At 43.9% G+C, this 24,710-nt stretch overlaps 2 protein-coding genes across 8 annotated transcripts in view; one reads left to right on the forward strand and one right to left on the reverse strand.

Moving 5' to 3' along the window:
• Positions 1-2,181: 2,181 nt before the first annotated feature.
• Positions 2,182-10,362, forward strand: LOC105933871 (major facilitator superfamily domain-containing protein 12). The gene is made up of 11 exons (XM_012873605.3): positions 2,182-2,900; positions 4,235-4,354; positions 6,093-6,303; positions 6,386-6,503; positions 7,337-7,585; positions 7,673-7,765; positions 7,847-7,939; positions 8,470-8,640; positions 8,816-8,910; positions 9,044-9,174; positions 9,257-10,362. The coding sequence occupies exons 1-11, from the start codon at positions 2,753-2,755 to the stop codon at positions 9,298-9,300; spliced, it is 1,473 nt and encodes a 490-aa protein (XP_012729059.2). The 5' UTR covers positions 2,182-2,752; the 3' UTR covers positions 9,301-10,362.
• A 2,008-nt stretch (positions 10,363-12,370) lies between these two features.
• Positions 12,371-24,710, reverse strand: part of depdc5 (DEP domain containing 5, GATOR1 subcomplex subunit) — a 40,049-nt gene continuing 27,709 nt past the window's right edge. For 3 of the 7 annotated variants that reach the window (XM_036137846.1, XM_036137843.1, XM_036137844.1), the window contains exons 31-43: positions 24,052-24,188; positions 23,864-23,969; positions 23,573-23,635; positions 20,308-20,414; positions 19,996-20,076; positions 18,914-19,046; positions 18,571-18,670; positions 18,272-18,451; positions 16,101-16,423; positions 15,855-16,026; positions 13,513-13,573; positions 13,014-13,096; positions 12,371-12,944 (exon numbers count right to left, since the gene is read on the reverse strand). In XM_036137846.1, coding sequence (XP_035993739.1) covers positions 12,646-12,944; positions 13,014-13,096; positions 13,513-13,573; positions 15,855-16,026; positions 16,101-16,423; positions 18,272-18,451; positions 18,571-18,670; positions 18,914-19,046; positions 19,996-20,076; positions 20,308-20,414; positions 23,573-23,635; positions 23,864-23,969; positions 24,052-24,188 — 1,845 coding nt within the window. In that variant the 3' untranslated portion in view covers positions 12,371-12,645. Of the gene's footprint in view, positions 12,945-13,013; positions 13,097-13,512; positions 13,574-15,854; positions 16,027-16,100; positions 16,424-18,211; positions 18,452-18,570; positions 18,671-18,913; positions 19,047-19,995; positions 20,077-20,307; positions 20,415-23,572; positions 23,636-23,863; positions 23,970-24,051; positions 24,189-24,710 lie in introns of all 7 variants that reach the window. The other 4 variants (XM_036137845.1, XM_012873603.3, XM_012873600.3 and 1 more) reach the window with 4 other exon arrangements.

Here is a 24,710-nt window from a genome sequence, read left to right on the forward strand (position 1 = left end):
AGGTCCGTTCATGCCGAACAAACGAGGCGAATGGAGCGAGTGATTTATGTTATCCTGATGTAAAGGTGCGTTCAGGAGCCAATTAACAGGCCAAGATGCGAACGCCGCAAATTGGGCGAATAGAGCAAAGCGAAATTGTCAACTGAAAGCGATCTTGTCTTAATAAAATGTTTTCTTTTTAGAAAGAGCCCAAAGTGACAGACATGCCTCGCTCTATATCACTGATAATCTCCAAATGCAGTAGAATCCCTCAGGTTGTGGGGTAGAGGATTTTTCAGCATATGTCATCTTGTAAAGCGACTTTACAAGATGGGTTTTTATCTCGGTGCTGTTACTGTTTTTACATTTTGCTCGCCTCAAAATGTAGAAGAGCAACCAGCAAGCTTTCCTTTCTAGAAGCTCTTTACACTCTTTGAGCTTCCTCTGACTTCAGGTTCTTAAACCCTCACCCATTCTGAAAATAACCGCGTCTTCTTCCCCCAATAATAACCAGGGGCCAATAAGTCTACATCTCTGAAGATATCTTAAGCTTAAAAACCCTAAGAATCCTTTTTGGACAGTTTGATGGATTTGACCAAATATCAGCCTTCAATGTGACAAGAGGTCAGAAAAAAGGAGTTCTGTACTAAAGCTGAATCTGTGGAAACTTTGTCAGATGTAATTGTGAAAGTAATTAATTTTATATTAAGATAAACACGTTTCACTTCACTAAACTTCTCAATTTAGTCTCACCTCCACCAATGAAACTGCACACTGGCAGTAGTTGAACATTTGAAGAGATTGTTAAGCTTTTCAAAGCTCGGCTCAGTATGATGACCAGAGGAAAGGTAAGAGGAGTAGATGTGACTTGGTTCATGTTTAGGTTTCTTTATACCTGCAGGGGTGGAAGGAGCAAAGGGAGACTTGGTTTTTAGATCTTCAAGATCTTAGCCTTAAAGACCGCTAAATGGAGACAATAACAGCCAACGGACCTCCAGGCATTAAACTATCTGATGTTTTAAAGTAAATCGCAATAACATGGATCAATCATGATTTTTTTTTTTTTTTAACTGGACAGCTGTACCTTTGGAAAGATTTTCATACAGATTATGTAAAACGTTTTGATGAAAAGTAGCAACTGAACATGTTTTCCACAGAAATCACTAAATGAATCACTTTGCTCATACAGATCTTTTATTTAGGAGGAAACAGAAATCATCTGAAATGGTGAACAGTAGTTCTGTAAAGTTATTTAAAAATGACCTTTTATTTTTGATCAAGTAGTCAAAATCAATTAGTTAAAGTAGCAGCTCAGCAAAATGGAGCCCTGTGGTGTAATGTTTCCTCCCAGTTCTCTCCATACATTCCCAACCAAGTTGAAGAGCAGGCTTGTTTACTGACCATGTCACATTGGGGATATTTCCCCTAAACAATAATGACGTTGGAGTCTCCAAACATTCCTCTTGCTAATGGACAAAGTTTATCCACTGCTGTGTTTTACTGTGGAGGCAAGTGGTGCTGTCAGCCCAGCTCCTTTACCTATAATCAGTGGCTGCACTACTTCTCTTCACTCTTCCTCACAATCCACCACACCAGACCACACATCCAGGCTGGTCTCCCTTGTCCAGAGGACTAGGAGATTGCTGATCCAACCCCAAATATTGCTTTCAAGTAAAAAAAAAAAAAAAAAAGAATGCTTAAGTAATGGTCATTACTTAAGCTGACAACTTCTGCTGGGCCCAAAGGTCCTGAAGTTAATTTAACTTTAGTTAGCATTGTTTAGACAGCTGCAGTGATATTAGATCAAAAAAAGTTAATTATAACTTGATTTTGTTTTGTTTTTCTCGTGAATTATTCCTCTGCTTTATCAGTTAAAAGCTTTTTTTGTTTTTTTTTTCCCTAAATCGGGATGTTGACTATAAAATGTTGGGAACGCTTTTGTGGTGACTGCTTTACATCCACTAATGTGGGGGAATGATCCTCCTCTGAAGCTAGTGGTGAATCGTTTTTAGGGATTATTCACATCTTTGGGTTTTTCTTTAGATTTAGCTACTTATGCAACATTCTAGCGAGCTATCGATTAAAAAAAGGGTTACATATGCGTCAAAGTCACATGATTGTTTTAAAGCGGAAGTGATTTGGAGGAGGAAGTTCCACCCGCGAGCCTCTCGAGGAGCAACGCGGCTTCCCCATTGGCCAGACAGCATTAGTGCGTCATCGTTACCGGCGATCCGTTTTGTTTACATGTGTTTTACAGCTAGATGAGCGCTAGCGCTGGACCCAGACGGCCAGCGGGCGCCTTCCTCTGGGCAGGTTCTGACTGGTTCTAAGATAAAGGCCTGCTGTGGTTTTATTAGGGAATGTGTTCTGTTGTCGTATTAGGTCGTGTTTAATACGTTTCTAGCGGGTTTACCTTGTTTAGACTAGTGTCGAGTTGTTTCGCTTTGTATTCCTGCCGTCCCGGGATGCTCCTCCCGGCATGCCAGCTGCTCGCTACCTGTCAGCTGATTCACAGAGCAAAGAAGAGCCGAACCCGGTGGAGTCACCGTCAGTCCTCTCTCCTGCCGGGACAACACGTCGGTGGATGAGCCACCATTCGTCACTTTAGAGAACATTGCTACTGAAGGAGAAAAAGGGAAACGAAACCGAAGCTCTTTTTTTTTATTTGCATCATGCTCGAACCAGTTGGTCTTGAATGATCTGAAGCCCCGTCGGCCGCTCAGCTTGATGAAAGCGCGCGCAGAGTTCGCCGTTTTAAGTCTCACGAGGCAGCATGTCGGAGCCGCAGAGGTCTCTGGCCGCCGTCAGGAGGCTCAGCTATGCCGTGGGACACTTCCTCAACGACCTGTGCGCCTCCATGTGGTTCACATACCTGCTGGTCTTCTACCACTCGGTGCTGGGATTCCGCAACACAAACGCAGGTGAGTCGGTGTGTCGGGCGGCGCTCCCTCCTCCAGGAGCAATATCTGTGATCATGGATCATATATGCTTTATCTGCAATAATAATAACTATCACATTTTTAGAATTCAACACATTTAGATTGTTTTTCAGGTTCCAATCCACATTATCTAGAATGGGGCACCATATATTCTACGCTATTCTTTAAAACACTGATATCTGTGAAAGTTCAAAATACAGGATGTCGGTTTGTTTTGGGGATCTGGATCATCTTTGTTTACATCTGGTTCAAATGCTTCCAATATCTATGGGGTCCATTCTGGCTACGATTATTCTACACTGAATAAAAACGTTTGGAAGACGTAAATGTATTTACATCTTGTAAGATGTCAGATGGTATTTTGGTAACTGAGATCACCTGGACTGGGGTCTAGCTTAAAAAACCCTCAGGTCCAGGCAAGTCAAACCCAGACTGGATTTATGCTTCTTTAAAAGCCAGTCTGATCTGTGAGACCTGATCAGATTCTCGGTTTGGAATCCCCCAAAACAACCAATTCAATGTTTTTGTCTGGCACCTGAACAACTTCAGGAAAAGCTGCAGTTTGAATATCGCGCTGCCTTTAGGTCGCCGTGTGCGTTTTCACCACAACATCAGAAGCTTCATGGAGCCTAAACAGAGTTTTAGTGACTCTGCCGGCTCACCTTTCCCCAGTGAAGTGTTGTAACTCTGATCAAGGCTTCATCTGATGTAGTCCTAGAAAGCAGCGACCCAGCCTCTGCCTTCATGCACAATCACTTCCCTGAGCCTAGACTGTGTGAGGGACTGGAAGTTGCCCCTCAATAAAGCTTTCTCTCATCTCCTTGATTTTTAGTTTTCATTGAACAGGCCTGTCTGCATGTAAGCTCCCTGATGGGCTGTAAGCTGGCTGTGTTTGGTATCTTTATTGATTTTTTGCTCATCTGGCTTGTTTGCCTTAGGCTGATCGGGTCCAGGTGCTGCTCAGTGCTTTTAGCTTTTCATCTGGGAACAAAGCAGAGCATGGAGGAATGAGACTGGACCCAGTGTTCTAAACACTCTGAGCTCATGTCATGTATTCACAGTTTAAAATCAAGTTCTTAAAAAAACAAAACAAAGAGATGTCTTCCATTTAGGACTGCTCACCCACCCACCTTGACTTTTAAATCAGCTCCGTGTCAATGGGGTCCATTCACAACTTAACGTCTCGGGACATTTGCAGTGAAAGGAACTTCAACTCCCATTCCTTACAAGCTAGTGTAAGCCAACTGGTACTGGTTCTGTTGAATCCAGTTCATATTGTGGTATATTGCTAAACTGTGACCATGTGTGTGCTGCAGGTGTCCTGCTGCTGGTGGGTCAGGTAGCCGACGCCATCTGTACACCCCTAGTCGGCTACGAGTCCGACCAAACGTCTGGCTGTGGAAACTATGGAAAGAGGAAGACCTGGCATTTAGTTGGTAAGTTGGTAAGGAGAAAAGGCCTGACACTGCAGTCCTGTGTGTGTGACACGAGGCTTAGAAATGATTGACTTTCTCTAGGAACCATCAGCTGTGTTAATTAGCCTGAGTCCTGTTGTAAACCCAGGACTATGTTTTCTGTTCAAGCAATGAAAAGCAGTTTGTAGAGTTTCTGGGCCTTTTCTTTCCTCAGATAAACACTACAGTACCTCGGCATATTGCTATGGTTTTATTCTCATCGTTAATCTAAGAGTTACTAGGGTGTGAATCGTTTAAACAGCGCATCACCTCTAGTCCATTCTGTTTTCTTTGAATTAATACACAGATTTGATCTGGAGAGCGATAATCCAGGTGTTCTGGAAGCTCCTGTCTAAGAGCCACATTCAGAGTAGAAAGATCAGGTATTGTGTGTCTCGGCTCAGCTGACATGGTGTTTTACAGTCGTCTGCAGCAGGGCAACATGGTGTGATCCTAGAGAGATGAGCTGAGCTGACAGGAGCAAACCTGCTGCCTCACACCAGCACCTAGGTTCCCAGGTCCAGCCTGGTTTCCAGCGGTCCCACCGGGCCTTACCACATGTTTAACGTGACCGCTGCGCTTTGATCGGCCATTCTGGGGCCGATTTTTTTTTTTTTTTGTATTAAGCGTATTCCAATCTGATCTGCTGACTCAATTCAGGCATCGTCTTACATCTGTGGGTGAAAACAAGAGAAGGTGTCACAAATGATCACGTTTGCTCTTTGATTTCAATCCTGTGTGAAGCAAACTTTGACCCGCTGAGTTTTAGTCCCTTAAGGCTACAAAATGTATTTAGTTTTACCGTCTGCCTGGGTCGTCACTGGTCTGGAGACACTGAATGGAAACAATGTTTCAGAGATGGAGAGTTCTAGAAACTGCCTATTATCCTTAAATCCTGTAATATGTGTATCGAGCCGTAAGCAGTGGTGAAAACGTTCATGTAGTTGTTTGCTTGGTGCCACTGGATATAGAATTGTGTTAAAATGGTGGCAGTGCAGCATCCCTAACCAGATCAGTCTGAGAGAATATTCTCCATGGGGAATAATTTGCCAGTAGGTGAGGTAGAGGAATAGAAAACTGCCACATTCAACAGTCATGACAGGCGTTGCTGCTGGGTCTGTGTAGCTGATGCAAAAAGAAAATGATCTGAAGTCCTTTAGGACTTAAAGCGAACCCAGACAGAGTTAGGGAGATCCTGCACAGAAAACGGCTCACAGGATAGCCAGACCTGTAGAGACTCAGCTCCAGGATAACCAGGAAGCCCAGAACCTCCTACAAAGTCCTGTTGTTGACAGAGCGCTGGGCTGAGGAGGCGTCAGGCGCTGCCAGCAAACATATGGCCTGGCCTAAAGAGAGCAGGGCAGCGGTCCAACACCTGTCAACAGGAATCTAACACCTGCTGGCCGGGTCCAGTAGGTGGACCGACTCGGTGCCACAGTGTGAAGCAGGGCTCAGACACGGTGCTCATACAAACGTGTACAGGCCATGTACATGAAATCACCACTCTGAGGTTTTACTTCTTCATCAGTTTCTCTAAAACGAGACGCGCTCTCCGTTTTTCTCAGTCTTGATCTGGGACAGGACGTTCCTTGTTTCCAGAGCATCTGTTGTGTATCTTCATACACTTTGACTTGCTCTGTAAAACTCACTGCTATGAGTCTGAAGCCAGCTGTGTGTGGCTTTTCTTTGTGTTGACCCGTCTCTGTGTACCTGTGTTCAGGTACGCTGAGCGTGGTGGTGTCGTTCGCCTTCATCTTCAACCGGTGCCTGGGCTGCGACCCCCAAACTCCTCAGTGGGCCAGCTTGATCTACTTCGCTCCGTTCATCATCGTCTTCCAGTTCGGCTGGGCCGCCACGCAGATCTCCCACCTGTCTCTCATCCCAGAGCTGGTGACGTGTGAGCATGCCAAAGTAGAGCTCACTGCATACAGGTAAGCCGTGCCTCTGGCAGCAGCTCCGTGCAGGCTGGTGGACGGGCGCTGACCTCGTACCGTGTCCTCTGTGTGTTCGCAGATATGCCTTCACCGTCATCGCCAACATCACAGTGTACGCGCTCGCTTACCTGCTGTTCCACATGCAGGCTGGGAAGGACGAAGACTCTCTGGGACCTGCAGACATTGACATCTTCAGGGTGAGGACGCTTTCTCTCAGATTTAACTGCAGTCTGTGGGAAAGTACCCGGGCTGAGGGCCAAGCCAAGTAGATTTCACTTTCTCTTCTTCACAAAATGAAAGCTCTGTAGGTGGCCGATCAAATTCCCAACATGTAGTTGCGTCTTGAACCTCTGGATTTGTCCCCCTGCTCTTACCGTAGTCCACAGCCGGGCCGTGGATCCAGTTCTTTAGAGAAGCACCTTTGGCCATGGCCCAGTGTTTAGCTCCATCCATCCTCACATCAGCACCGAACAGCTCCCCTGTCCCTGCTGAACAAAGCCGTCCCCATGTCATGATGCTGCCCCCGAGCATCAGGGTGGCGTGGTGTGTTCAGGGTCATCTGCCCATAAAGGGTTTTTGATGCTGAATAAAAAGATCTGTTTTGGTCTCATCTAAACAAAGCAACCCTCTTCCAAACGCTGTGCTCTTCTAAAGGGCTGACAGGGCTTCTTCTGGCTTTAAGGCCAGGTGAGAGTTGACCTGTTTGTCTCCCCAGACCTGTGGCTCTCTGCAGCTCCTCCAGAGTCAACTGGGATGTTGTTTAAGAACCTCGGTCTTCATGTTGCTGGTTGTTTCTCTAGTTTATTAATGTGGTAAAATGTGAAAAAGTCCCCCCTGTTTTTATTTCTGAGGTGTTTAGAGTATCTTTTGTAAAGCCTTCCTCTGTGTTGACGTGGAGCGAAGCTACTGACAGACAAGAGTGTTCTGTGTGATAACGTTCTGTGTGATAACGTTCTGCGTGATAACGTTCTGCGTGATAACGTTCTGTGTGATAACGTTCTGTGTGATAACGTTCTGCGTTCCAACACAGAACCTGTCGTTGATTGTGTTGGGGATCGGCGTGCTCTTCGCCTTTTTCTTCCACCTGGGAACCACCGAGGGCCACAACCATCCAGCAAGCCCAGAATCCGGAGGAGAGGAGGGCAGGAGGAGGAAGATGACGGAGGAGGAAGAGGAGGCTGAAGGGGAGCGAAGGCCACTGTTAGCTACTACTTCTCCTCGGGTTCCTTCCTCCCTGCTGCAGTGGAAATGTTGGCTCCAGCAGCCGTCGTTCTACCAGGTACGCCCCCCCCCCCCCCCCCCCCCGGCTGATATGCGTCCAGGAGCCGTGCAGCGTTCACTGACCAGCAGCTCTCTCTGTCTGCAGGTGGCCCTACTCTACATGTCCACCCGGCTAATCGTCAATCTCTCTCAGACGTACATCTCCATGTATCTTATCAACACCCTCGGGCTGCCCAAGGTAAGACTCAATCAGGCAGGTCACCTGTTTTTCCCTCCTCTCATAATGAACCGTTTTTACCCAATTTTCCTCCTCAACCAGAACTTTATTGCTACCATCCCGTTAGTGATGTACGTGAGCGGCTTCCTGTCCTCCTTCATCATGAAGCCTGTCAGCAAACGCATCGGAAAAAGTGTAAGTGGAGCCTTCCATAGTAGTCAACCTACACATTTCTTTGTTTTTTTGTCTCACTTAAATGTTTTGGATCATCAGAGATGACTATCAGACAAAGATAACCTGGGTTAAAAAAACAAAAAAAAAAACAAAAAAAAATAAAAAAACAGCTTTACAGGAAAAAGTTCCCCACACCAACCAGGCATCATGGGAGTAATGCTGCGTTGGCTTTAGAGTAAACGGTTCTGTTTCAGCCAGAAGAAAGAAACATCTTCAATGAGTTGTTCTAATTAAATTCAGCTTAAATGAGGATAAATGGTTCTGGGTAAAAATAAAAACCCACAAATTCGCCGTAATTTGGAGGTCTAAGCTGATATCACAGAGCAGAGTGGACAGACCTGTTCTGTCTGGCTTTTCTCAGCCTCAACACATTAAACAAGCCTAAAAAAAGTAAGAGGAACTGGATTTGTTTCCCTCATGCATACCACAAGGAAGTGAGTGATGAACAAATTTCAGCAGCTTGTTTTTTTTTTTTGTTTTTGTTTATGTAGCTCACTTACTTCGTGGGCCTCCTGCTGATCATGGCCTTCTCCTACTGGGTGCTGCTGGACGACAGGATGGGTCAGCAGATCTACGGAGCGGCAGTGCTGCTGGGGGCCGGATCGGCCACCATCCTGGTCATATCGCTCGCCATGACGGCCGAGCTGATCGCAGATCAGACGGTGAGACGTGAGGCAGACGCCAGCCTCCTCTTGTTGCTTCTCTGCTGAGAGGACCAACAAGACGGGGAGAGGAAGGAAGGATGCAGACACGGGGAATGAGATGAGATGAGGGACAGGAGAGCAGCCTCTCTGTTGTTAAACTCCACAATTCTAATCGGTCTCTATGCCTCTGCAGCAAAGTGGAGCGTTTGTGTACGGAGCCATGAGCTTCACCGATAAGTTGGCCAATGGAGTCGCAGTCATGATGATTCAAGCTCTACACCCCTGCCAGTTAGTACACACACACACACACACACACACACACACACACACACACACACACACACACACACACACACCATGCTCCTACGATCAGTTGATGGTTAGCTTGTCCAACACTGACTGTGCTGTCTGCGTCCATCAGTACGGTGGTGTGCTGCCCGGCCTGTGTGTGGTTTTATCACTACGTCATGGTCATTGTGACGGGGGGCGTGGCCGTCGTCGCTGCCTTGGCTCTCTGCTCCATCCTCATCTGGCCGATCAAGATCAGACCACGTGAGTGATGCCAAGACACTGCTCCATCCTAACGTGTGGTCTGTGCCCAGCTTTAGTGCCCTCTCTCTCTCTCTGTCCCTAGGTGGCCTGCAAGTTGCCGCTGATGCTACAACCACAGTTAACTAAGAAAAGCCAGACGGGGCCCGCCCCTCCAGGAACGCCCACTCTGACCTGGGATGGCCAGCAGGGGCTCTCACAGTTGTTCCTCGCTGAGATTAGCTTCGAGTTTTTTATTGCAATGTAGCCGAGATTCATAGGAGTGACCCGACTGCTCAGCTGATAGGAACAAATAAAGCTAAATGTTCCTTATTCCTCCTCCACACTAGGCTGATGCTGCAGCCTGGTCGCACCTTTTCCAAAAATGTTTGTTAGATAGAATGATCATACGGGTCCTTTTTGTTCTGTTGTAGTGCTGAGGACTTAGAGTGAAAGCAAAAGAAGCCCACCTTTTGTTGTTTGTTGTTTTAGACTTTTTAAACACTATCGCCAGTCCAAGGAAAGGATGACAAAGGGAACATTTTAAATCCATTTCCTTGTCGGCATCGGCCAGTTGGGTGGAAGTCTTTCCACAGCCTGGTAAACCACTACATTCAGTCCCTGAGGCAGGCTGTGGATAAACCGGAGCTGATCCTGAGACGCTGCTGGAGAGGGACCATGCAACGCACCAATGGCACTTAAACAGCAACCAGCCTGAAGGAGTTTAGCATTTCTACTCTTTTTGTTCCTTTTATATCTGGGTTTGTTTTCCTCAGGAGAAACTAAACTGTTGTGTGGAATTTTTTTTTATATATATATATTTTTAATCATTTGTTATACCAAACCAAAAATTAATATAAAACTACTAATTATCAAACTTGACCTAAAAAATGTTTTTATGAAAAGAAGCTTGATTAGTTGTGTGACTTTGAAGTACTTTAAAAAGGGATCAATGTGTATTGTATGTATTTGTAGTATAATGAAGGGAATCTCCTTGGTGGAGAAGCAGAACTGGAACTTGTGTCTGACTGGGAACTACAAGGAAGCGCTGTTGACCAAACTCTGGACCAAAGCTGTGCTTTCTGACCTCAGTCACAACCTAAACTATACCTGGGTCTGCTGCCCAAGTCACCTCTGATAAAATGTATGTGTGCTATTGAAGGCATTATGATCAAATGAGGTAAAATAAAACATGCCTGTGTTTAACCTGAGTATTAGATTTGTGTTTTATTGATTGGACGTGACGTGTCTAGGGTCTACCCACCTTTCTCTCAGCGATCGATGGCGATAGGCACAACAACTCGCCCGAGTCCCAAAGTTTCATAAAGTCAGATTTGATCTTTTCAAACTGCGGCACCAGCAGACCAGTGGTCCCAAACATCTCAGCAGCAAATCTAGAACCCAACGACTGGGAGGGGGAAAAAAGTGTTAAAGGCCTAATCAAAGTCCAGACCTCACCATGACTGGAAAGTCAAATCCTGACAAAAGCTGTGAAGAAACTGACCACAAACCTCTTTGAACAGTCACTTCAACTTATTGCTGCCAAATGTGGCAATAACCTCAAACCTTTTTAATCAGAAAGGGGAAATGACTGCTGCTGCATCTGCAAGGGATTCTCCCTTTTTGACTTAGGCCAACAATAATCCTTAAACTACATGTTTGTCTTTTCAGCTCCATCACCTTTATGTGAGCATATATGCATTAATAGAAAATCCAATCATATAGGTAATCCCACCATTAAGGTGTCGTTGGTGATGTGTGGAATTTGTGTGGAATCTGTTACATAACCTCCCACTTGCTTCAACTTGTGGGAAAATGCAAGATCAGCGAGCGAACACGAGGTTTATTGTTCCTCATTTTGCTTTGAAAATGTTGTTTGAAAGGGCGCTGATGTTTCCTTATTTGGTGGCTTTGTGCATCATTGCTCCATGAGTCCACCCGACTAAAGTTCCAAGAATTGTGAGCAGTTTCGCTGCATCACAGCGACCGCAGGCCTTCACAGGTTTAGGGGTTGTAAAGTGAATTCAGTAACCCAACACTATCCACTGTGGTCAGCTGATTTTCCCCATCAATCTATAACAGGAGAAAATACTCCATTAATCTCCAGCCTGCTCATACTGACTCAGCAGTTTCTCCTTGCTTAAAGTGGAAGTGTTTTGTTGCAACAAAGAACTGGTAGACAGATGCCAAAGAGTTTGTCGTGTAACTGCTAAGACAAGAAAACGCTAACAAAAGCAACTCTAAAAAAATAAAAACTTTGGTTTGGTGTTTTGGTTAATTATGTGTTTTTCATCACGTCTTACGCCTGATAAACGATAAATTGTGTGGCTCAAGGGGAGAATAGTCACCTTCATTAAGGTTGCGGGTCAGTGTACCTCTGGGCAAGGCACTTCCTCCAAATGTGCCTACCTGTGTGTGTGTTGGGGAATAAATGTGAATTGGGCTCTAGTCTAGTGTAAAGTGCTTTTAGTGTGTTAATAGAAATATAACATGTCTGGCATAAATTAATCCCTTTTTTTTTTTAACCAAAGCCACTTATAGTTTAAATCAGAAGTTTACATACCCATTAGCAGAACCCATAATTGTTCTGCTCACCTTGGGCTTTCAATAATGCACTTTAATTGTTTTTTGGGGGGATCAGGGTGGAGTGATAATTCAGCAACAATCAAGCCATCGATCCTTTCACTGTTTATTCTAAGAAAGTCCGTTTCAGCAGAAGGCTGGGGGGGGGGGGGGGGGGGGGTACCATCTGTAGCAGTCACTGGCTGGGGGGTGGGGTGTACCCTGCACAGCTCGCCACTTCATCACAGAGCAACACACACGCACATCCATCCCTGTTTAATGTACATAGTGAGGACCGTGCCTTGTCTTCCATTCATTTTCAAACCTTTCTATGGCCTAACCCTGACCATAGCTTTTATGGGTTAATATACCTAACCTATCCCTAACCCATAGCCCAGGACTGATAAAAGGTTCCCACTTTACTAGTAAAATGAGCAAAAAGTGTTCTCACTCAGCTGCAATTACAAGAACACATACACACCCAGGATGGACTGTGATGCAGCCTTTAGATGGATTATTGCTGGAAAGTAATGATGTGGGGAAACCCAGTTTACATGAAAATCTAAAGCCTTTTTCCATACTGGGACCATACGGATGTGAAAAAGGGTTTTTGGACTTTAAGTCTCTCCAAAACTCTTGGTCAAATGAAATGCCACAATGACATCATTAGAAGAGCTTATATTTAAATAAGCAGTCAGAAAAAGCAAACAGACAGATGGGCTTAAATTCGGGTTTTCCTCCCTGCAGATTGCTGGTAAATAATAAAGGAACAAAATGGCTCCATTTCAACAAACAGCAACACGGACGAGGATGGAGTCTGGTTCCTCCATTCTGACATTATTCTGCCATCACCAGCAACAGTCAGTTGAAATATTCATCTCAGCAACAGCTCAGCATGTTACACGATTCATGAAAAATCAACAAAGTATTCAGTCAGGGGGCGCTGGCGTTCATTTTCTCCTGGCAGCTGTCCCAGAAGTTCTGCAGTCTGTTGTCCTTGTTAGAGCAGAAGTCAGTCAAGTCCCTGAGCAGGCGGTCGGCCAGCCGCTCATCGCCCAACACCCCCGTCCTCCAGGCTTTGGTCAGCATGGTGTTGTAGGCCCAGTAATAGCCCACCCTCTCCTCGCCACCAAACGGGCCCTGGCAGTTGGAGGTGGTGGAGTTTCTGCGGCGTCGCGTCTGCCCGCCCGAGTACTTCCTCTTGGAGTACGGCAGCTGCAGGAAGACGGTGCCTAGAGACATGCGGGACAGTGAAGCTTTTGTCTTTTCAACCGATGTTTTTCTACAGCGATGAGACAAACCTGTAACATGGATGTACTGGGGCTTGTTCTCTGCAGGGAAATTAAAAGCTGATGCAGAAAACTTGTCGTGTACAAAGCCAAACCTGGAAGAGGAGGACAAGCTCACAGCGAGAAAAAGCTCCTGCAAGACACTTTGATTCTCGACTGGAAGACAACTTCATATTATAACCAGAAGCATAAATATGTCTCCACTTTGCTTAATTCCCTTATTTTACAGTATGCATAAAAGCTAAATAATCCATACATTTTTGATATCCTAGACCAAAAAACAAAAACATCAGTTTCGACTACTGTATACTTCTACTACTGCACCATAAAGTTGGAGAAAACCTGGTCAATCTGACACTTTATTTAGGCTTTATTAAATATCTTTCTACTGTATGATGGAAACTTTACCATTGTTTTAAAACTGGAACATTGTAAGACTTTACAACTGTGCTGATAGTTGGTCCATGGCCACTCAAAGGGCTGAGCATTGATTCAAATCCAAAGCACTGACCTGTAGAGGATGGCTTCCTGAAAGAGCTGCATCCTGTCCCAGTACGTCTCTGGTTCAAAACCTGTTGGACGACATGGAAACAGGAAGACGACAACTGAACTTAAATAGTCTTTCAATGGTGGCTAAAAGTCTGGCTGGACACAATGTGTTTCACAGATGGAGACAATTTACATTGCTAATGAATGATTGTACAGAGTTCCATCAGATGTAAATCATTTCATTGTGAAGAGCACATTTAGGCCATGCATTTGTTACTTCAAGGCTGGACTATTGTAATTCTTTACTATCAGGAAGTCCACAAAATGCAGTTCAAAGCCTTCAGCTGATCCAAAATGCTGCAGCAAGAGTTCTGATGAAAATCAACAAGAGGGATCATATTTCTCCAATTTTAGCTTCCCTTCATTGGCTTCCTGTTAAATCAAGAATATAATTTAAAATTCTCCTTCTCACATATAAAGCCCTTAATAATCAAGCTCCATCATATATCAGAGCTCTGATTACCCCGTATGTTCCTAACAGAGCACTTCGCTCTCAGACTGCAGGTCTGCTGATGGTTCCTAGAGTCTCTAAAAGTAGAATGGGAGGCAGATCCTTTAGCTATCAGGCTCCTCTCCTGTGGAACCAACTCCCAGTTTTGGTCCGTGAGGCAGACACCCCGTCTACTTTTAAGACTAAGCTTAAAACTTTCCTTTTTCATAAAGGTTATAGTCAGAGTGGCTCATGTTACTCTGAGCTACCTCTATAGTTGTGCTGCTATAGGCTTAGGCTACTGGAGGACATCAGGATCTATTTTTCTCACTCTGCTGAGTTCTCCTACTGTTCTCCAATTTGTATTGTTTGTTATTATTTCAGCTTTGAACTTTTTGTTCTCTGTCATTTTTTTTTTATGGTAGGTACACCTGGTCTGGCGTTCTGTTAGCTGTGACATCATCCAGGGGAGGCAGATCATCCACTATTACCATATAATGTAGAAAAGATTCCTGAATTAGTGTGTGCTTCTTTTGTGTCTCTTGTTGTGACTCTGCTCTGTCTTCTGTAACCCCAGTCGGTCGAGGCAGATGACCGTTCATACTGAGCCCGGTTCTGCTGGAGGTTTTTCCTTCCTGTTAAAGGGGAGTTTTCCTCTCCACTGTTGCTTCATGCTTGCTCAGTATGAGGGACTGCTGCAAAGCCATGGACAATGCAGACGACTCTCCCTGTGGCTCTACGCTCTTTTTAATGGGTAGTGAATGCTTCTTGTCAGAGACTTGATGCAATCTACTGGGCTTCCTTAGATATGAAACTGTTTGACCAATCTGTCTGTATGATTTGATTGAATTTGACTTTGTAAAGTGCCTTGAGATGACGTGTTGTGAATTGGTGCTATATAAATAAAACTGAATTGAATTAGATTCAAAAGTTTAAAACAAAACTTAATTTTACTGGATCTTTCACCTAACACAAAATGAAGAGCTTACTTTATTTCAGTGTTAACATATCAGCACAGGTGAGTTGGGAAAGAGTGTCTGAAATCCTGATCAATCTGATTAGCGCACTGATTGCTATATAAAAGAAGTAGTTGTGCAAAAGTCCTTGTCCTCTCGTGCTGACCTCCACAGAAAAGTGTGCAGTGCATCAGACCTCAGTCTGCACAGTTTTCTCAACATTGCCACCAACAGGATGAGAGTGCAGCCGCAGAGAAGTGAGGTATTTTGGAGGAGATGAAGGACAGAACAGATTTCGAACATGATTTCTGAAACTCTAACCCTGATACAATACTTTCTCCTAATATTGCATGTATCTGCATGCTTCCATGTCCCTGTCACTTTGCTGCTGGTACACCTGAACGAAAAAAGAATATTTCCATTGCATATATTCTACCAAAGAATAAAAAGTCCCAAATGGCTTTGAAGGGAAACTTCTTCCAACAATCCAGAGACCACTTGGTGAGCTGCACGTTTCCCTGCATGATGCACCAATGAATCTTAAAGAAAATAAAAACGTGGCTGAAATATGAGAACATTGTAATTCTGGACATCACTAAAAAGCTGGGATTAGTTCTCAATCAGTGGCTGGATAAACTGAGAATAAGAAACTGATAGAGTCCAAGCATCAAGCAGACAAGAAGGAGTCGCCATCAGTCAAGATTTGGTCCAGAACTTCACATCCAGCAGGACTGAGGGGTAACGGGTTAAAGAAATGAAGGGTCGGCACAGGACCCTGAACTCATTAAACTTTTCAAACTCTCTTTTCATTATACCAAAGAAATAGGTCAACAAAATCTGAAGATGTTGAGATTCCATACGTTTTGGGCTAGTGGCAAAATGTTTGTTAAGCCACACTAACAAACAGCCAGACTGTACCTTCAAACAGGTTGTCGCTGCCGTTCTTCAGCAGACAATGGATGTGAAGGGGGATGAAGAGCTGGGCTCTCAGCGGGTCTCCATAGAGATAGGATGTTAGTGCAAAAGGAAACTCCAGAACAGGAACCAGCAGAAAACCACAAGAGGCTGCTTTCCTGTGCCAACCTTGAACCTGGCAGAAAAAAAACAACATCTTAGAAGATGTCTCAGAATCCATTTGTTGTTTTCAGATGTGCATCTAAGTACCATCTCAAAAAGCACGGCAGCCGTCACAGCCATCCAGTGGAGCTTGATTTCAAAGGCGGCATTAAGAGAGAAGTTGCCATGGTAATAACAGCTGCACCATTCTGTTCGGTCACTGCGGTTGTTGACGTCCACGTCCAGCGTGACCGTCTTCTGCTCTGGGACTGTAGCAGCTGCAGCACAGATGGACAGTGGGGCAGAGGTGGACAGGAAATACAACAGGAAGTGAAAGGAGTAGAAGAAGGTGAGCTGGACGGCATGAGGAGCAGTTGAAGGAGAGAGATGCTGGAAGTGACGGCTGGATGCAAAGCAGTGCTCCAAAGCCCCTGGCAGTGATGAGGAGGCGCTTACTGACCCACTCTACATATTACTGGGTTAAAACATCTACCATGTGAAAATACAATCAGAATAATAAAACATCTGAAATGGATGAGGTATCACATAAAAGACAGCTGAGGTATACTACATGATTTAAGCAACACAAGTAAAATGTTCCGTTTTTTTACACCAGGAAGTGGATGTAAGAATAGTTAAGCTGAAGCAGAAAGACTTGCGGGATTAGTGAGCGTGCTTTCAGTTGAAATGCAGAGAAAGCAACAGGTGAGAACATTGTACACCACAGCACTACTGACCCACAGCCACCAACACCATGGCATGCACCCAAACCCTCCATCACTGCAACTGGATCATCTCCACAGCAACCAGATCGCATGCACTGATTGGACTGTGTGGAGCGGGGGAATTTTGATTGCATCAGTCCTACTACCACTAGATACTGCATGCAGGAGACAAACACTATCAGCTATTTAATGCAGATCTGCAGACTGCTATGAGGAGAGCTGAACCCCGCATCTCTGTGTCACACAAACAGAAAGATCATGATGCTGGTAATGTTGCACTGTGATGATGACGAGGTTATAAAACGTTAGATGAAAGAACAGTTGTGAATTAAAAGAGACTTAGAGGTCTGTACATGTAGCGCTCACTGTTGTCAGTTTGGACGAAATGTTCAAGCTGAAAATTTAATGAGAACATTACCATTTATTGAGATTAAACTGAGCTTTAACGTTTACTTTGTAACTGGCTATGATGCGGCCGTAAAGTTTGGTGTTATGGTTGGAATTGTCATACTTGGGAACAACTATAAACCCTTTCTCAGGACCTGAGACGGGCCATCACTTAACAGAGGGGGAGGATTGCGTTTCCAACTCATTCCATAGAGATTACATCAGCAGGCTCTTCATCATTCAGGTGACCAAGTACTCCACTGACACCCAGCAATAGCTCCTAAAGACCCAGGACGGAGACGGGTGGGTCATTGATTAGCATCTGACTGAGAATGCTCCTAGGAGGAAGGGCCTCCATGTCCTTAAAAACAGCAGCGCACCAACTGCAGGTTGCTCAGAGCGAGCCACCACAACTGACAACGACTCCTGGACAGGTGTCAAAACGTTTTCAAAAGGAACTGAGCCAAAGTCCGCTTGCCTCTGATTTAAGCCTGTTTGCTGCTGCGATGACCTGGATAACTGAGGATTTGCACAGGCAATACTGTAATAATCTTTACTATATTATTTTAACGGCAGTAGGAAAGATGTATGCCTCTCTGCTCTAAATGAAAACTAAACGTGTTAACCTATCTGTTTTAAATCTTGAAACTACAAAACTGGTGTAAAACAGATAACATGAACATGTTTTCAGTGGGATACCATCATATTTTTAGCACTCATCCTTGGTATTTTACGCTAGCAAATAGAAACCAGCCATGCTTGAATGTGTTTTTTCTTGGAGAAACTCGCCACAAACTGAAAACATTGGGCTTTTTTAGATCAGAGAATAGAAGCTGGAGGGCTCACTTGAGGGTGCATAACTGGTTGACTGTGCTGAATTATGAATTTAAAAATTTATAGGTGAGGTAGTCAAAGAGTCTGATTGATCATTAGAATTTCTATGACATGATTCTTGAAGCCTATGCGCCCTCTTGGCCCTGGGTGACACTTAAATGCTGGGCCCAGACAGTTCTCAAAGCAGGCTCTGCAGTGATCCACATTAAGCTGGACTAGGGAGAAGATGTTTTCCTGGCGGTGTGTGGGCTGGGAGGACCGGGCTGGGTATACCTAGCAGTGCGGCGGCTTGGCTGCGTCCCCCAAAGCTGCGGCTGAAGGAGCTGTGCCTACTTGCATAGGAGGCGGGCCGGCTGGGGAGCCAGGGCAAGAGGAACGCCGGGAGGTCACAGGGCCGCCGCTCCTCCAACACAAAAGCCACCTCAAACCACTTTCTCTGGAAAAGGGCAAAATCCTCCACTGCTGCAGTCAACCAGCCCCCAGCAGCTGGAGTCTGAAGCTGGGAGCTCAGGCCTGAAAGGAAAAGCCTCCATGTGAACATCACAGTACAGTGTCCTGGTACCTGGATATCATGTCTAGTTAAAACAACAGCTCGGACTCCACTGTCGCTGAGTCCTCTTTACTTTATTTACCATCTTTTTCTCCTACTATTCTGTAGAAGTAGAAGCCGTAGACAAATGTTCGCATGGCGTCTCCTGAGGCATGGGCCACCACACCTTCATCCACCATTTTCTATTCAAAACAAAGAGCACACTGAACGTTACTGGTAGATTAAATAACACTACTTCAAAGATTAACACTGAAAACAATTCAAAAGAGGAAGTATTTAGTAAGCCTGCACAAGAGTTCTGCTCTGTTTCTGCAATAAGCCACATCTGTATTCATAACTTCCTACTGAAGTCTAACACAAATAGCCATGAATACCGTCCTCTGAGCTCATCTGTGTCAAAGGGACAGCTGCAGTGAAACGTTTACCTGCATGATATCCACAGCCATCCCTTGTGTGGCCACACCCTCCACATTGTTGACCAGCCAATGAACGACTTCGGCGCTTATGAAGCAGTTGAGTGGGAGGCCTTTCTGTTCTGGAAGCAGCTGCACTCCGGTCCTAAAATACCCAGCAGAGCACAAACCCACCAATAAGAAGACAGCTTAGGCCTGAGTGAGTTTTAACTATTACCTGTTACGGTGCCACGTTTAACATAGCGTTCCCATTTTCTCTAGTCCTGCAGAGCTATCAAGTCTCAATGAGCGTCAGACGTGCACATTTTCCTGACTTCACACGCCACATGGCATCCCTCACGCTGAGAACTAAGCCCACACTGAATGGGCTAAGAGTGATCCGTTCACTGCTCTGTGGAAAGGCTCGCCTTCTGCGGAGCTGTGCTGGCCTACACAAAGTCATTACTGCAACGCTGTTTTCACAGCTCTGCCTCAATCAGATCCAGAACGCTGCTGCCCGCGTCCTCACTAAGACTGAGAAAGTAGAGCACATCACCCCAGTTCTAAAGTCCTTCCATGGCTCCCTGGATCTAAGAGGATAGACTTTAAAATCCTTCTGTTATTCTATAAATCCCTAAAATGGCTTAGCACCTAAACACATCACAGACTTGTTATCAGCGCATCAACCGTCCAGACCACTCAGGTCTTCTGGCTCCAGCCTGCTCTGCATACCCAGAACCAGAACTAAACAAGGAGAAGGAACATTTACTTCTTATGCTCCACTTACATGAAACAAACTTCCAGACGACTGTAAAGGTACTGAAACCATGAGTTCTTTTAAATCAGAGTTAAAAACATATTTGCTTAAAGTTGCCTTTGAATGTTAATGTTCAATTTAAACTGTTATAGTCCACTGAAACATCATTAGATTAGGTTTGCAGTAGAATAGTAGCTGTAGGTCAAGATAAATCTAAGGAACATGTACGTTCCTTAAATGTACTATACAAATAAGCTTTCATTGTCTTAAATCATATTCCATACTTATACAGTTTCCAAAGGAACCCTGGTTAATGCAACTCTGCAGCGAATCGCTGCAAACACAACTTAAATCTTACGTGGGGTGTTTTATGGCCTCGAGGATCTCCATTAGTGTTGACGAGGAGGACAGACTAAGAGCCCCTGCTGCAGATGGCCCACTGTAGAGAGATCAACAGTTAGCACTGAGCACCAGATGTTTGCATGTGGATCAGCAGAACAAGAACAGAAACGATAGCTTATGGGCTCACAGATCTGTTTATGTGCATTTCACTCCCTGAGACATTACATCACAAAACATTTAGAATATAACAGAATGAAAAAATAAGAAAACTGTATCTGTTTGTACCGAAAGGAAGGAGTAACGCTACAATGCAAAGGTTAGAGGTCACCTGGTGTCTGTGCTGCTGTTTGCAGTTTCCCCTGCAGGTATCTGTGCTCCAGCTGTCACCGCAGGCTGCACGCCTTTCTCTGCTGGCTCTGTCGTCTCTGCAGCCAGCTACACAATTACAAACACCTTCATTCATAAATATGATGATTCTAGAAGGAGGTCTCTAGTAGATGGTTAAGCTGAAGTCAGATTAGATATAATCACATCATATATTACCACCATGCGTTAGCTTTTTGACACAAAATGTAATTCTCCTCCAAAGCTGCATCCTAGCTGCTGCATAAAACTTCTCCCAGCTTTTTAATAGGACTTTTTCATTGTTTATATTTGAACAACAGTCTACTCCAGAGCATGCACCCAACATACAGTCCAAGGAAGGCTGCTCTTCTACTCACATGCATTGAATAACAACAAACTCAAACAAAGAGAGACATAGTTTCAGGACTTTAGCACAAGAGACAAAGAAGTAGCTATTTTTAGCAGTAGTGAAAGTTATGTTCCAATGGCTGCTAATAATAATAAGCTATGAACAAAAAGTGAAAGTCCAGTTGCCTCCGATTTAAGCTGTTTACTGTTGCAATGACCGGATAACAGAGAGTGTGGACAGACAACACCAATGTATATTTTAGTGGAAAACGATTTTACTCTAATGTAATACAAACTATTGCATAAAAAGTCTGTAACACTTTGAGGTTATATAATCATAAAGGTTATACAAGTAACAGTACACCAGTAAAAACAAGAACATATTTGATGATGTTCATTCAGCTTTTATTCTGGGATATGAATCAAAGAATTTCAGCTTTGCTAAACATAACGCAAACAAATTATGGTGTTTCATACTTGATGTTATGGTTTCTCAGACTCCAACTGTATTCTGTTGGTAAAAACCATTTGTTAAGTTTTTTGCCATCCATGCATCAAGGAACTAAGAACTAATTGCAATATATACACTTCATAAATCCCAGGCTTTATTAATCATCATTTACAGCTGTAGATTTGATCCTAACTCCACGTGGCCTGATGAGCCTCAATCAAAAAATGATAGTTTAATGCTGATTAATAACAGCTCAATTGAGATAACTTGTGAGCAGCATTTATCAAGTCTTGCCAAAGTTTCCTAATTGAATTCAGGTCTGGACTTTAACAAAGCCTTTCATACATGACAATATTTTGATCTAAACCATCTGATTGTAGCGCTGGCTGTATGTTTATTGTCCTGATGACATTTTTCTTAACTTAATCCAACTTCCCATCAACTCTGACTGGATTGTCTCTCTCTGCTGACCTGGCATCCCCCAACATGATGCAGCCAACACCTTGAGTCACAATGGGGAAAGTGTTTTTGGGGCGTGTTATCTGCCAAACAGTGTTTTTTTTCATCAAGGCCAAAAAGTTCAGCTTTGTTCTCATCTGACCAGAGCATCTTCTTCCACAAATATGCTGAGTTCCCAACTGGATTGTGGTAAGAGGAAAAGAAGACTTCTTCTTGCTGGTTTTCAATAAAAGCCATATTTGTGCTGTGCACAACTATTAGTTCCACAGAGATTAAATTCTACACATTGGTTGAAATTTAAAGTCAATTGATTGAGCTGTATTTTATCAAGGTGTATCAAAGCAAATTGGACAAAACAAATTAATGCCAAATTTTAATGTTTCTGAGAAATGTTCAGGAATTTTCCTTTCGTTTAATTTTCATATTTCCCACCAGATGCTCTACTTTGGTCCAGTCCTCAAGGGTCGGTCTCCTGCATGTTCTTAGATCTGTCCTGCTCCAACGCATCTCATTCAAACAGATGATTTACCTTCTTAGTTTACCACCAAGGGCTGCACCTGAAATGTTCTAATTACAGCTTCTAGCTCCTGTTCCTTTTCATGAGTAAGAACTCTATCAAGGGAAGTAAAGGAGTAAATCGGACTGTCGTGCCGATTTTGGACTGCCTTAAACTCAGACGTTATTACATGACAGAAACGCACATGGGTAATTCTAGTCAAATCCAGGCCTACAGCCTTCCCAAAATGAACTACAAAGTACGAGCTCTCTGCTCTCCGGACATTTTCATTCATTTCTGTGAGGTGGGCTGTGCTGATACGTCATGTCACGCAAAGGATTGTGGGATTCCTTATAGCTCCTTTGTGCCAGTAAGGGACCTTGGAAGGTTCTTAGGCTAAAGGAGTTATGAAAGGAAACATACAGGCTCCTTTTCCAACTTCCTAATCCACTAACTGCACTATTCAGACAGCACTTATCACGCTGACACACATCTGCTTTGGCCAAAGAGTCCTTCCCCAAAAGACGTTTTGGGATACAGCCAAGGTCTGCAGAGGCCTACTAATTAAGGACTCATTAGGTTCAGCTGTGTTGAACCAGGACAAGACCTAAAACATGAAGGACACAGGACCTTGAGGACTGACTGTGGACACCACTGCCTCAGTCAATCACAGTAAATCCTATTGAAAAACACTGAGGTTTGTGGGTGTAATGGGACAAAATGTGAAAAAAAAGTTTATTCACCAATAAAAGTGCCAAAAAATATGGATACTTTGCTAATTAAAAAAAAATAGCTTAGAAAAGCAGAAATTGTTTCTTGGCTCACTCTATGGAGTTGATTCTACTCCATTATTGTTACAAGAACAAGTTTTGTAAATGGAAATAAAAAAATGCAATCAGAAATTGAACTTTAAAACACTACTTAATAAAAAAGGTTTTGAGAGTAACTTTGCTGTTTTCTCATATTTAACAATTTTTTTCATATTTTTTCATTTATTTTTTTCAAATTTCTCTTTTCCAGATTGAGTTTATGAATTGTATTCTTTTCAAGTAATGGAACAAAGTTCACTCCACACTTATTTTAAGGAAGCAGTTAATCAAAACCTTGGAAATCATTTCTGTATTGTTGTATCACAGGTAAAACGTGTCTGTGTGTTATAAACTGAAAACACACATCTCTTTAGTTCACCTATTATGAACTATTTTAATACTGCATGTGTGGCAAAACAAAACTACCAAATGTGATCTATTACACCAGACAATACAAAGAGGAATGAGGGGGTTCTTCACTTACCAGCAGGCTCTGCAACAAAACACCAACTAATTCTAAAAGTGACTATGCAAATCTGAAAGGGTTCTGCATTGCAAGGGCAAGAGTTTTTCTGCTGTCCAAGCCTACGTCCATGCAATTACAAAGCGTTAGTAAGAAGAGATGCAACACATAACACACATCAGGCCAACAGCTTCAGCAACACCCAGGGATTCAGTTACTGACCTGAGAATGATAGATGTAGGAGGAGCGAGGGCTACGTATAAAATCCAAAATAAAGGCAGCGTCCTGTCAGCATACAGGAAGAGCATAACCCAGAATCAAACACCCAAAGCCCAGCAACAGAAACAGATGCACAGAGAGACAGGAGCAAAAGCCCAACAACCAAACACAAGCGAAGGACAGCTGTCTGATCTGAGTATCCCATAGTGATGAAAATAAATTCATGGCTCTGTAGAAGCTGGAAGTCTGAAGCAGCACCGCCTATCCCAAACATTCAGAGAGAGAAATGCTCACCTTACGGGGGCTGTCTACATAGGTGAGAGCTGTGGCCACACCTGACAGATCACTCCCAGCTGTGGAGGGTTTGGACTGCTGCTGCTGCTGCTGCTCCTCCAGTGTCCTGGGACAAAAACAGAGGAGAGGAAGATTTATGCTTTCAGATTTACCAGCAGCTGAGGCTTCAGTAACCAAGCAATACCTACTTCTGGTTATGCTCCATCTCTAGCAAAGCTGTCAAAGCAGATGTGCCCCTCTTTCCTTGTGGAGGTGCTATAGGCTCAGGTGGGTACGGTGGAATTGGACTCGTAACCTGCAGCCCTTTCATTGGCGCGCCCTTCTGCTATATCAGAAAAACACGATCTAAGAGCATGTGAAGAGACAGTAGACAGCTTTCCCTACTCTCAGAGGTCATCATTTTCAGGAGAAAATGTCGTTTAGCAAGTACAGGTTGAGGAGAAGCTCAAGTCATATCTGTGGTAGAAGCATTTAAATCAGGGGTCACCAACCTTTGTGAAACTGAGAACTACTTCACTGGTACTGTGTGATATGAAGGGCTACCTGTACTGATGCTTACTGTAAAATACTGTACTGTAAAATGCTTTTGTCATTTTAAATCTATGTAAATACAACTTTAATTAAAAAGGAAAAACAACTTAATAAAATAGCATTTTAAATTCAGCTCACTGGAGGCTTTTGGTATTTTCTGAACAGGCTTGAGGACACCACATGTGGTCCTGGGGGGCTACTTGGTGCCTGCGGGCACCGTGTTGGTGACCCCTGGTTTAAATAACTTTAGAAATATTGTGTTGTTTGGTGACAGACACCATTAGAAAGAAACAGCCCTGAAGATTAGAGCTGACGC

The sequence above is a fragment of the Fundulus heteroclitus genome, chromosome 6, assembly GCF_011125445.2.
Source record: "Fundulus heteroclitus isolate FHET01 chromosome 6, MU-UCD_Fhet_4.1, whole genome shotgun sequence".
NCBI classification, from domain to species: domain Eukaryota; kingdom Metazoa; phylum Chordata; class Actinopteri; order Cyprinodontiformes; family Fundulidae; genus Fundulus; species Fundulus heteroclitus.

What these genes read in the sequence shown, in the direction of transcription:
- LOC105933871 (XM_012873605.3), top strand. Translation starts at nt 2,753, where the DNA reads ATGTCGGAGCCGCAGAGGTCTCTGGCCGCCGTCAGGAGGCTCAGCTAT. An exon ending in ATTCCGCAACACAAACGCAG is followed by an intron (nt 2,901 to 4,234) that starts GTGAGTCGGTGT and finishes TGTGTGCTGCAG; the next exon opens with GTGTCCTGCTGCTGGTGGGT. An exon ending in GCAAACGCATCGGAAAAAGT is followed by an intron (nt 7,940 to 8,469) that starts GTAAGTGGAGCC and finishes TTGTTTATGTAG; the next exon opens with CTCACTTACTTCGTGGGCCT.